The sequence below is a fragment of the Lonchura striata genome, chromosome 1A, assembly GCF_050655825.1.
Source record: "Lonchura striata isolate lonStrDom1 chromosome 1A, ASM5065582v1, whole genome shotgun sequence".
NCBI lineage: Eukaryota > Metazoa > Chordata > Aves > Passeriformes > Estrildidae > Lonchura > Lonchura striata.
The window spans coordinates 62,368,335-62,381,262 of NC_140741.1; the positions used below are offsets into that span (position 1 = coordinate 62,368,335).

The window sequence follows — 12,928 nt, forward strand, 5'->3', positions numbered from 1 at the left end:
CCGCAGTCGGGAACGCGGCGCCTGCGTGGAGCGGCCGGAGCCGCGGCTTTCGGCGGCGCGTGGAGCGGCAGCCGCGTCCCGTCCCGTCCCATCGTGTCCCGTCCCGTCCCGTCCTGCCGCCTGCCATGGGCCGCCTCCCGCTGTACCTCTGCTGCTGCCTCGGTAACTCCCGCTCCGCTCCGGCCGCCGTCGGGGCACGGCGGGCTGGGCGCGCCTCTGCAGCGCCCGCCGGGGCGGCTCGGGGCGCCCAGCCCGGCCGCGCTCCCGCTTCCCTCTCTCACCTCTGTCCCCCTCTGTCCCCCTCTGTCCCCCTCTCTCCTCCGCGGCCGCGCAGCGCTGTGGCCCGCGGCGGCACAGGAGCCCGAGTACAGCTATGGCTGCGCCGAGGGCAGCTGCTACCCCGCCACCGGCGACCTGCTCATCGGCCGCGCCGCCCGCCTCTCCGCCTCCTCCACCTGCGGCCTCCGCCAGCCCGAGCCCTACTGCATCGTCAGCCACCTCCAGGTGAGCGCCGGGCGCGGGGGCAGCGCTGCCGGCGCTGGGGCGGGCAGCGCCCGTGCGCGGGCTGCGCGCCCGCGGGCAGCGCCCGGCCGGGGCGGCGGGACAAGCCACCGCCCGCGGGTGGGATGCGCGGGCAGCGCTGCCCGCGGGGCAGCACCGTGCCCCGTGCGGGACCCCGCGCCCTGGGTCCAGGGAATCCCCCGCGGCTTTCGGCTCCGACCCGCCTTTCCTGATCGAGCCAATAAAGAAGAATGTGCCGCAGTTTAGTTCAATTAATGCTTTATTCCCCGGCTCGCTCGGAGCCGTCTAGACAGCTTCCTAAAGGAGAGCGGGCTATAGGGCCCGGCAATGTTTTGTCCACAGACCGTAATGTAATTATATGTGTATGGTCCCGGAGTGAAAGGATGAGAATGAGGTTGTCTCAGCACATCTGGTGAGCTCTTGCTTTTTAAAGCCAGAAGTAGCTCACCAAACTTAAAATCTTTGAGAGAGAAGGGATGGTGGAGAAGTATACCAGTTATACGTGGAACTCTGTTGAACTGAAAGTAAAGGGATAATCTCGGGACCAATTACTGTGGAGACAATAGGGCCGGATTCTGGCACTTGGAAGGAAAACCACAGGAAGCAGGAGAGGCTGTAGCACTTGACTCATTTGTGCCCTGAAGTTACCAAATCTCCCTTCATCCTTCCCCCACCTTTAGTTTTACCGTATATGATCTGTCTAATAGAGTTAATACTTTATTTGACGTGGGATTTAGCTTTACTGAACATTTTCAGTGTATGTTGGGATTGACTTTAACAACGTAAGCATCTCTGGTAGAACAAAATAACAAAGGTGCTTTGTTACATTTTCTTGTCTCAAAAAATGTTGAAGTGCCATTGTAAAAAACATGACTTCAGAAGTTCTCATGTGCCCATATTCCTGATCTCCCAGCCACAGTTCAGCATTTGGATGTCTCTGGTTATTGTGAACCACAGTGTGTGGTATTGAAGAAATCGTGGAATTTGCCAGTATCCTCTTAGTAACATGGGGCATGGCCGCACTGAGTGCTTGGCAGAATTAGGTCTTCTAGGATTCAGTTTTGGTCAGAGAAGGAGCAAGTTGCAGCATGAAGTGCGGGGGGAGAGAAGCCTGGAGCAGACAGTAGGGAGCGTCTTCCCTGTGACCCTGCCCTTGCCGTTCCTTTTTGCTGGAGGAGTGTTCGAGGACTCATGGAAGGTGAAGCCCTGAGCTTGGGAGGAGCCACTGAAGCCAGAGCTGGTGAAATGGAAAGCCTGTGTGGTGCAGACCTGACAGCTGTCACGTTCTTGGCTGATAAAAAATAGCATTTGTCTCCATAAACGTGCTGGAGGAATGACGCCTGTGTAGCTTTCGGCAGGGATGAGTTGTTGGTGTGCTGGGGCTCCTTCACTGCCATCCATTGAGCTCTGCTCCCTCATCTGCCCCTTCCGATGGTCTGGGCAGGAACCCTCCCTTCTGGTTCAGTTTGTACCCTACCTTGCAATCAGACAGTGGTGGTTTTAGGCAGAAGGACAATGCAAAAATAGCACTGTTTGTAGTAATAGCCATGATGGGGTTTTGTCCCCTGGTGAAGAAGCTTCCCCAAGCAGCACGTCCCAGACTTGTTCCGAGCTGGTTTTGCTTGGGCAGACCTTGTAATGTGTGCAAATGGACCTTATGTACACAGTTTGGGGTTGCAATACCAGCTGAAGACACGGGGTTTGGGTAGGAGTTTGACAGGCTGAATACAGAGAAAAGGGCTAAATCACAGAGGGCCCCTTGATGTGCACTGAGCCTCATGGGAGATATCGCTAATGCAGGCAACTTGCATCTCCAAGACAGCTTCCAAAAGCCACAATTATTTCACACAAGTTGTTAAGATGCAGTTTTGCACGTGTGCATTTTTACAGAAGCAATTCAGCAATTTTCTGTAGATGTTGCCACTGGTTTTGAGTTCTGCTGGAGAATACGTGCACTGGAAGAGATTTCCTGAAACTGCAATTTTCATTGAAAACATGCTTCCCCTAAAAATGAGGTTTATGGAATTCCGGGCATATTTTCCATTTGGCAATTTGCATTAATTCATAGGGGTAAAAGCATTTAGCATTTCAACAAAAAAAAATCTTTGATGATTCCTGCAGGCAAAATGAGTGGAATGTGATATGGTTGGAAAATACTCTTATCTGCAGGAAGCAACTATTGCCCCATGGATAAAATCAGTAATGCTGATTATCGTGTTGTTCCAGGAGGACAAAAAATGTTTCATATGTGATTCGGAGGATCCCTTCCACGATACTCTCAATCCCGACAGTCACCGCATTGAAAATGTCGTCACCACATTCGCTCCAAATCGCCTGAAGCTCTGGTGGCAGTCGGAAAATGGTATGCGGCTTGTCCGGAGCAATTTCCGGGGCTGGGAGCTGTTTTCCCTCCTTTTGTTTAAGGGTACCTGTGGGTTTGTTCTTATCTCTGGCCTGGTGATTACTGCCCGGTGAAGGATCATGCTGTGTGAGGAGCCATGAGTAAAACTGGCTGCTTTTGTGTGCCCTGGAGCGCTCCTTAATCTGCAACAAAACCCCTCGAGTCCTCCAGGAGTGCTGGAAACAGCCGTACAAGCACTGCAAAAATCCTTTCCTAAAGAGAAGAGTTTCCCACACTGGCCTCAGATCTCCCTCATATTTGGGCAGCAAGAGCAGAGCAGCCTTCCAGGAGTAAATATCCCAGGGCTTCCCCACGCCAAGGGCTGGAGGCTGTGGAAGGAGGGGGTTTGGGCGCAGAGCTGGCTCTTGCCCTGCCTGCAGATCTCCAATTTCCTTTTCCTACCCCAGGACAGTAAAGCCAGGGATATTTCTTACCCTACAAGCTGCCTTCTCCCTCCTGAGCTCCCTGAATTTCTGTAGCATTTGCCAAACAGTAAAATGAACTGCAGAAACAAGCCAGCTCGTTAAAAACAAAAATTGCATATTAGTTTGGTAGGGTTTTTGTTTTTTCTTTTAATACTTCCTCTGCCTGTATTACTTTTCTGGTTATGCTTTTGGCATGCCTTCATACACAAAGGCAGTGAGGGTTTCTCAAACAGCAGTCTTGAAACCTTTAAGCCAGCTAGACAGGGTGGGACTTCTGCAAATGTATTGGCAGTAGTTGCCTTATTGTATATGAAAACAAAAAATAGGTAATATTTGTAACAGTTTTGCAGCCTGTTAAAGAAAGATTTTTACTAAATCCTTTCTAACCATTTAGATCAACTGCTTGCCACCAGCAGTTCTCTTCCAGCATTCCAGATAATTCATGTTTTTTGCAACAGGCTTGGCAGCATTCACACAGAAAAGTTTCTTAGCTCATAAGGTCATGAAAATGTCCTTCAACAATAAAAAACAAATGATTCTTTCTGTCCAATTCATGTTTTCAGGCATACAGCATAAGGGACTATTGCTGCATGCTTCACAGAAGGTTACAGCTGGTCAAAAATTTAAGTGCCTTATTGTTTTATTATTTTCATTTCTTACCCTTTCTCCTCTCTGTAAATCTTGATTTTATTTTTTATTTCTAACTACAGTATAATTAGTATCCAGCTGTTTTGAGAGCTCTTTTCACAAGGCAGAATAATATTTCTAGCTGTTTTTCTTCCTTTCTGCGTAGAGTCCTTGACCACAGGTTTGGTTACAGCAGTTTGGAAGACCTTTCTCCTCTCACCATTTTCTTAACCCTCGAGGCTGCAAAGCAGGGCTGTGATAGTTGCTTTAGGAGTGTCTCAAAACCAGGTTATAAAGGAGCTGTTCTCTGGACAGGAAAGTTCAGAGTGAGTGAAACATGGTAGGGAATGCCCCCCTCCCCCCCAGACATCAGTGAGACTGGGGGTATTAGGGCTGCAGAAACTTTTGCTGCTGCTGCTGCCAGAGAGGCTGGGGTGTGGGAGAACAGCGTGCAGCCACCACACAGATCTGGGCTCAGCATCCCCAGCTGGACTGGGGACTTTGGTGCCAGGACCCAGCTTGTGGTGGTCCCATCCACACCTCTGTCCCAAAGAGCACTGCAGGCTCACACTCTGGGTGTAGCGTGTCTGGCGCTGATCAGGAATCCCATGTGAGATACTCTGCAGCAGGTTCTTGGTGTCTCCCCTTCTACCTCAGGCATGCATTAAACCATCATATTCCTTCTCCAAACAGAGCCATGTGGTAAAGAAAATAGTCTTATGCCAGCAGAGTGAAGAGCTTTGGCAAAATTTAGATGTAGAGACTGGCAGGTGTGTCCTTGTTTGCTAACACCTTCTTTTCTCTGCCGCTGCAGGTTTGGAAAATGTGACTATCCAGCTGGACCTGGAGGCTGAGTTTCATTTCACTCATCTCATTATGACCTTCAAGGTAAGGAAGCCCCAAACACTAAAACATGAGGAAATGAGAGGTCTCATAGTATTTCACATCTATTTGATATTTGGGATCTGGGCTTTGTCTGAGCTGCTTGGCCTGAATTTTTCAGAGCTGCCAGCCATTAACCAGTGCTGAAGTCATGCAGAAAGGCTGAGTTCTGATTTGTCTTTGAACTTCAGTGAAGCTACAGAAGGAGTCATACTGAAGCTGGGTTTTGTGTTGGTGTGTCTCTGGTGGTTGTATTCCAGAAGATTGTTAGCTAAGTCATATAGTAGCAAGGATTTTTTTCCTGAAAAAAGTTGGCCAGTTTTCCTTTGGCAAATGGAAAGGTCTTCAGGAAGAAGGAACATCTGTACACAAAGTGTCTTTGTTTTTTCACAAACAGATGTCTTGGAATGGTAGCTTATGTCCTGTACATTCTAAATGCTCTTCCCATGTGGACAAATTAATCTCTTTATTTTTACGCATCAGCTTTCTAGGACAGCTGGTTCCTCTTTCCTGTGGCAGCAAATAGGGTTTTTCCCCCTGTGCCTTAAGGTGGTGGTTGAAGTGGAAGGTGGTAATTTCTGCTGAAGCCAGCAGCAAGGGACCCCCAAAAGACCCCTGACACTGCAGCCATTGTATGCCAGGGCTGGGGCTCGGTCTGCTGTCTGGAGGAAGACTGCAGGGGAAAGATAGTTTTAATGATGTGTTGTGGGCTTTGTGTGGTAGACAGTTGAGCTGCCTTACTTCTGGGTTGCTAAATTTTTTTGTTGGGTGAGATACTAGTTTCTAAGTTGAGTGATATTTTCAGCCAGGAAGCAGAAAGAAAATTTCTTTCCAGGTGTGACTGAAATACTTTTGTGCTTGGCACTGGGAGGTCCTCCTCTGAATACATAAGGAAGAGATTGTTGGCATTTCTTGGTAGGTACAAGCTAGGGTTAAATAAATATCTGGTTTTTGAAAGGCAGCACAAAAATAAAAACATGATTTTATTTGGGTCAGAGGGAATTAAAAATCTTTTCAAAACTTCATTAGTTTGTTGTTCTAGAGTTGAATACATGTAGGTAAGAAGGACACTGGTTTGTGTGAAGCAAATGCAGCCTGCCAGAGTCTGGGCAAGGCCAGCTGGAGGAGGTCAGTGGGGACTGGGATGTCAAATGCAGCACGAGTGGATGAAGCTGAACCTCTCAATCTCCATAAAGAAGGTTTTCTTAAGGCAGCACAGAGGACAGCTGGCACTGAACGTCAGAGATGCTGCAAAAGGTCAGGTGGCCAGACAAAGAGAGGAAATGCTGGGGCTTCTCTGAGCATCAGAGGTACCTGCTCAGCAGGAACTTCTGGGCATCAGAGCTGGATGGGAAGCACTGCAGTGGCCTCCTGCTCCCTACAGTAGGAGAGGAGGCCCATTAGGTCCTTTGTAAAAGATCAGGTGAAGAGGTACAGCAAGGAAGAAGGCTCTTCTGCTTTCCACAAGCTGTGGGAAAAAAATCTTTTTGTCTGTGTAAAGCCCTACTTTAACCCCCACTTTTCAGAAAGGGTTTGGAATCAAAAAATCTTAAAAGTTTTCTTGTTTAAGTGTGTTTAAGCACTTGGCCATTGAGTGCTATCTTTTGAAGACGGTTAGTATATGATTTGATGAGTGTTATTTCATCTATCTGCCTCTGAGAAGAAAGTGGGATATCATCAGAAAAGTATTTCCAATATTTCCACATATTGGAAATAGTCGATGCAGGGAGAGAGATTAAAATCCAGACATGTGGACTGCTCACACTAATAAAATTTAATATAAATGCAAATAATAATTAACCAAATGAAATATTTTGTTTTTCTTACTGTTAGACATTTCGTCCTGCTGCAATGCTGATTGAAAGATCATCTGACTTTGGGCAGACTTGGCACGTTTACAGGTATTTTGCTTATGACTGTGAGAGCTCATTTCCTGGGATTTCAACTGGACCCATGAAGAAAGTGGATGATATAATCTGTGATTCCCGATACTCTGATATTGAACCTTCAACAGAGGGAGAGGTCAGAGACAATTTTTCTAATATGTTTATTGTGTATATAAATTCAGAGTCTCTTTTTTTTTTGAAGCTGAATCTTTTGTTGTTTGATTTTTCCTCCAGGTAATATATCGTGTTCTAGATCCTGCTTTTCGAATTGAAGATCCATACAGTCCAAGGATTCAGAGTATGTATGCAGTTATCTTTCAGGCTGATTTGAGAGCATTTCAGCACTTACTTGCTTACAAAAGCCAGTAATCCACTAACAAAGTCATGCATTAGCCCTGACAGCAGTTTTGAAGTCATATGAATACATTTGTGTATGGCTCCTTTTCCTGACTCAGACAGTGATGTGCTGGGAAATAAAGATCAGTGTTGTGAACTCAAGGGATTGCTCTTGCACACTTCTTTGGATTTGGTCCTTTCCTTAATTGATCAGGAATTTATTTTCATTAAAAACTCCCTTTCTCCAAAATACATTAGTTGCCAAGAGAAACCTTGGAATGTGACCCTCTAATTGAACAGTATTCAGAAAACAAATGAAGAGAGCTACAAAGGTACTTACTTCATTGTGCATTTCCAGAAAAAATCAATAGGGTCATGTTTTGTTTTTCAGAACAAAGTCGTGACTTTGGTCATAAACTACAACTTAGTTGTGCTGTAGTGTTCGTGCAATCCAATGTTAATGGTCATGGCAATCCATGAATGCAGAGGTAGAGACATCTGTTGCTCAGAGAGATCTGTTCTCTGGCTTAAAGATAAACCTTGTGGGGCATTTGGCCTGAGGGAACTGCAGTGCTTGGCCTTAACCTGACCTCTGATTTAATATGCATTCTCAGGTTGGGTTCATGTCCCTCAGTGTAAAGCTACCTTGAGCAAAAGGAAATATGTGAAGTAGAGGAGTGTCTGCTCGTTGCTATGAGTTTAATGTTGTTTTTTTTTTTCTTTACTCAACATTTTAATGGAGAAACTGCTTTCATGGGCTTGAAGTGCTTTGTCAAGTTCAAGGCTCTAAGAAATTCCATAGGATTCACAATATCAAAGTAGACATGTGGTTCACAATATCAAAGTAGACATGTGGATGGTATTAATTACTGCAATACTGTATTCCCTTGAATTATCCGTCAAGAAATTCTTTGTATGTGGTCAGTGATGGGGTGTTACTTCTTACCACAAAATGTGACTAATTACATTTGCTAGGAAAGTTGGACATGTACAAAAGAATTATTTGTCTTTGCTTCCAGCTAAGACTTTTTCCAAAAGTCTCATAACTCTAATGGCTCCTGGTCCACTTGGCAGCAGTTTCTTCATATCAAGTCCTTACCCATCCTGTATTTTAAAACCCCAAAGAAACAGTGTCTTTTAGATAGTGCTTTTCTCCTTGCCTTTAATGTTTGTGTATGTGCCCGTGCATGTCTATAATAAAATAGGCCATTATTTTAAATTTTGTTTAAACTTACTACACAGTTATCAACTTGTAGTAAAATAATGTAATTTCTTTTTTTTTTTAATTTGGGGAGTGATGTGTAGATGCTGAAATTAAGTCTGATCTAATTTGCCCATAGGAAGCATGCTTAGGAAGTCACACCTGGCTTCCTCCCATTCAAAATATTATCTGGTAAATAATTCCAAAACAGGCTTGCTGGTTAGGTATTTTGTGTGTGTCCCCTGCAGACCTATTAAAGATCACAAATCTGAGAGTCAAATTCGTCAAGCTGCACACGCTGGGAGATAACCTCTTGGACTCCAGGATGGAGATCCGAGAGAAGTACTACTATGCCATCTACGACATGGTGGTTCGTGGGAACTGCTTCTGCTACGGACACGCCAGTGAGTGTGCACCGGTGGAGGGCTTGGATGAGGAGGTGGAAGGAATGGTAAATATTCACACTTTCCTGCATAAAACTCTTCTTGTCTGTGCCTCTTTTAAGTGATTTGAACAAAATTGTAAAGATGACACTCTGTCCCTCACCTCTGCACTCTTGATTTTCAAACAACAAAACTGTTACAATTATTCCTCCTTGGCAAACACGTCTGTCATTATTGGTATTAATCAAACACATATCTCAGATTAGGTGATAATTGTTTTAAAACTCCTTTTTTGATTATGTTATAAAGCTGATGAAATTGAAAGGTAGGAATGAAGAAAGGGAGAGTAACCTTATTAGGTCAGAGACCAATGTATAAGTTGACTTAGTTATGTTAAAATTGAAGTGGAATAAAGGCATCAAAGGCTGAAACACCTGTGAATCAAATATAACCTGTGTTTGTTAGTCATTACCAGCTGAGAAGTTGAGGTTGTAGTCCTAATAAACACAAGCCCTGAAGGAAAACCCTGATTGCCTTCATGGTATGCTGCTGCTCAAGTGCCACATCCCTTCTGGGGTCTTCCTTTTGTCATGGTTTTTGCATGAGAATCCATACTAGCACCCTGTTAATGGGTGACTTATTAACTGGTTGGAGATGTGGAAGCATGTGTGACAGTTGTGTGGGTTGTGCAGGGCTGCAGGATGCTGTCAAACGGGGTACACTCCACTGCCTGTGGTCAGTGTCCCTACCCAAGCTTTGTCTTTAGCATCGTGGCTGCAGTGCTGGTAGTACCAGTGGTCTATGGCAGCAGCTGTCACACAACCACTCTTGGTCTGCTTGATGCTTGTTCTGTACAGGAGGCAAAGGCAAAGCCTGGGGCTGATGGATAAACGCCATCCCAGCTGGCTGTTATCTTTGCTCTGAGAACCAAGGCAGGGCTGGAAACAGGGCACTGGGCTAGTGACCTGCTGATATAAATAGATGCATGTTAATAGCTAATTGACAGCTAATAAACAGCTAACTTTTAGTTCCAAGAGGCTTCTGTGATTATTGGGGTGGGACTGTGCTCTCCTTGTTTATTTTGAAAGCATTTATCCAGGCATTAGTTTTCCAGTAAGGGAAGAAGGACAAATTCGTATGAGGATACCTGGGCAGATGAAGGGCATTCCTATGGCCCTTTATGCCTTTTCTAAATGCAGTTACATGGATTAGAGTCTCTAAAAGTATATGTCCATTATTGGCTAGCTTTATTTTGCATTCATTGTAGAATGGTTTGGGTTTTTTTCCTTTTTAATTTATAAACGACTCTTTTTTCATTCTTTTTTTTCTCCCGTTTTTTCAATTACAGGTTCATGGTCACTGCATGTGCAGACATAATACCAAAGGACTAAACTGTGAGCAGTGTTTGGATTTCTACCATGACTTACCCTGGCGCCCTGCTGAAGGTCGCAATAGTAATGCATGCAAAAGTGAGTTGAATAAAATGCAGGACTGGGTGCCATGAACCTTACTTGGTCTTGTGTGTAAACCCTTCATGTTCTTTGGTTGACACCGGGGTGTCTTTTCTGCAGAGCTGCACTTCCCCCAGGACTCTTACTCTGCTTTCTGTCCTTGTCACAGAGTGCAACTGCAATGGCCACTCCAGCCAGTGCCACTTCGACATGGCTGTGTACATGACAACGGGGAACACCAGCGGGGGAGTGTGCGATGACTGCCAGCACAACACCGTGGGACGCAACTGCGAGCAGTGCAAGCCCTTCTACTTCCAGCACCCGGAGAGAGACCTGCGGGACCCCGACGTCTGTGAGCGTAAGTGCAGCCCCACTCCACAGGGTGGGAATGGCCTTGGGATCCCTGAGGAAAGGTGGCTGTCTTGGAGGTCTTGGGTGAGCCTGGCAGGGTTTTTTCTCTTTGAGAATCTGGGAATTTACCTGGTCCTTGTGTGTCCAGCCCATGCTATGTCAAAACCAGCAGCTGAGTTTCAGTAATTCAGTGTGAGACTTGGCCTTTAATTTTGTATCAGTTAATAAAACTCCTGTGATGCTTCCTTCTTAGCTTGCAACTGTGACCCAGCTGGCTCCCAGAATGGTGGGATCTGTGACCGCTACACTGATTTCTCCACTGGCCTCATTGCCGGACAGTGCCGTTGTAAATTATTTGTCGAGGGGGAGCGTTGTGACCTCTGCAAAGAAGGTTTCTATGGCCTGAGTGCCGATGACCCAGTGGGCTGTCAGTGTGAGTAAAAACATATGTTCCTTTATGTGTGATCAAAAGCTCTTTGAGGAGCTGTTAGTGCCAGGAGAAGTTGGTTTGTGGGATGGATTTTTTTTCCTTTTTTTCATCTTTTGGCTAAAGGAAAAGCATTACTGTAGATTTGATGTAGCTTGGAGCCCTTAAAATGCAGTTTGCCATTTGATCCTTCTAGTGTATTCAGTGGAAATAGCATAATCCTCCTTTGTTTCTTTTCAGTTATTAGTCTGTAGCTCAGAGAAGTTTTACTGGGATGGGTGGTGGCCAAAGATTGAAATTAATTTCTATAATGGGGAATTCAGGGGAAAATTTAATGTATATATTTAAGTTGAATGCTATCTAAAATACTACTCCAGTCCTGCTTTTGACCTGCCTGTTTGTATTTCCCAATGTAGCTTGTGCCTGTAACCCTCTGGGCACCCACCCCGGCGGGAATCCTTGTGATTCAGAGATGGGAAACTGCTTTTGTAAGCGTCTGGTGACAGGAAAGCAGTGCAATCAATGTCTGGCAAGTAGTTCACCATAAAATAAACTAGGAGACACTGGTGTGAGGGAGGCTGGAGTGTGGGAAGCATGGAGCAAGGTGCTGGCCACTGTCTCTGCATGCCTGCTAGCCCATGCCTCACTCCTGACATTCAGGCTGTAAAGGGCACCTTGATATGTCAGGAGTGATGAAGTGTGCTGTGTTTTGGGGAGCTGGGATGCATGTCAAGGTAGACAGGATCATCCAGTCTAATTCCTGGGACCATGAGGAGTGAGACATTAGGATACCTATGGTTGCTCTGAAAATAAGGGATCTAGGGCAGTTCTGAAGTCCTTGGGTGAAAGACAAAATGGTCAGGGAAACAGTGTTACCAAAAAAATTGCTTTCTAAACAAGCCATACGTTTCCATGTAGTGTTTATGCTTGCTGGAGTGTTATAGAAACACACTGTCAGATAACTGGATGTGTTTGTACAAACACTAAAGAAGCTCTTATCTAGCAGTGAACTGGATGGAAAAACCAAACAAGTCTGTCTGTCTGTCTATCCAGCAAGCAAGTTACAGAGTAACAGCCCTGCAAGTGCAGTGCCCTACACCCACTGCCCCATGTGTGGTTCTCTTGCCCTTGAAATGGTCAACAAGGTGGGAGGAGAGCAAGTAGGGAAGTGCTGTTGGTGCTTGTAGGGGTAAACCCACAACCAGGGGAGCAGGATCCATGGGTTGTGGGGCAGTCTGGGACAGCTTGTGCTGAGTGTTTAAAAATGTGCCTTTGGGTTAGATGGAACTAAGTCTGCCCCAGGTTACAGTGTTGGTGATTACCCCTGCAGCCCGAGCACTGGGGCCTGAGCAATGACATGGATGGATGTCGGCCGTGCGACTGCGACCAGGGAGGAGCGCTGAGCAACAAGTGAGTCTCAGCCCAGTTACTCTCCTGTTCACCCAGCTTCATGTTTTTGTAACCCCAGCATGCAGGGCTCAATGTGCTCTGTTGGGAGGATGTTTGATGTCCATCTTACTGCTTCAGAAGGTGGTAGATCTTGATTGCAGCAAGGGTGACAGGGGCATCCTGTCTTTTCTGTGCTGAGCAACCTCTGTGTGTGCCACTGGTGCAAGTGAACATGTGTAACTGTTTTTAGTGTAGCTCTGCTTTTGTCAGCCAGGGTAGGAACCAGATGTGGATTAAGCTCTGCCTTGACTAACCCGGAGTATGGTCCATGTCAAAGCTTTGCTCTTACAGGATGAAAGCAGGAATCGGGCATGATGTGGACAGTGACATGGACAGGCTGATCTTGCTTTGCTCCCAATTTGCCCTTTGGCCAATCTGACTGCCTACTGGTGCCAAGGGAAACACGCTAGCTGCACACTACTGCTCTGTTGCCCCAGTGGTGCTGTATGGAGTAGGATGTGAACCTGGAAGTGCCCACTGGGGAGATGGATATTTTTTAGAGACAATTGTAAGTTTTGAATATGCATCCATCAGTATCAGCATGGAAAGTCATGGCTTAGATGCCCTGTCGGTGGGGTGCTGGGTAG

General features: G+C 46.1%; 1 protein-coding gene across 1 annotated transcript in view; it reads left to right on the forward strand.

Moving 5' to 3' along the window:
* Positions 1 to 4: 4 nt before the first annotated feature.
* Positions 5 to 12,928, forward strand: part of LAMB1 (laminin subunit beta 1) — a 41,195-nt gene continuing 28,271 nt past the window's right edge. Inside the window, exons 1-12 of the mRNA XM_021539120.3 lie at positions 5 to 162; positions 335 to 504; positions 2,749 to 2,884; positions 4,790 to 4,863; positions 6,691 to 6,879; positions 6,978 to 7,041; positions 8,529 to 8,731; positions 10,012 to 10,132; positions 10,284 to 10,472; positions 10,719 to 10,898; positions 11,309 to 11,421; positions 12,223 to 12,302. Coding sequence (XP_021394795.2) covers positions 126 to 162; positions 335 to 504; positions 2,749 to 2,884; positions 4,790 to 4,863; positions 6,691 to 6,879; positions 6,978 to 7,041; positions 8,529 to 8,731; positions 10,012 to 10,132; positions 10,284 to 10,472; positions 10,719 to 10,898; positions 11,309 to 11,421; positions 12,223 to 12,302 — 1,556 coding nt within the window. The 5' untranslated portion in view covers positions 5 to 125. The remainder of the gene's footprint in view (positions 163 to 334; positions 505 to 2,748; positions 2,885 to 4,789; positions 4,864 to 6,690; positions 6,880 to 6,977; positions 7,042 to 8,528; positions 8,732 to 10,011; positions 10,133 to 10,283; positions 10,473 to 10,718; positions 10,899 to 11,308; positions 11,422 to 12,222; positions 12,303 to 12,928) is intronic.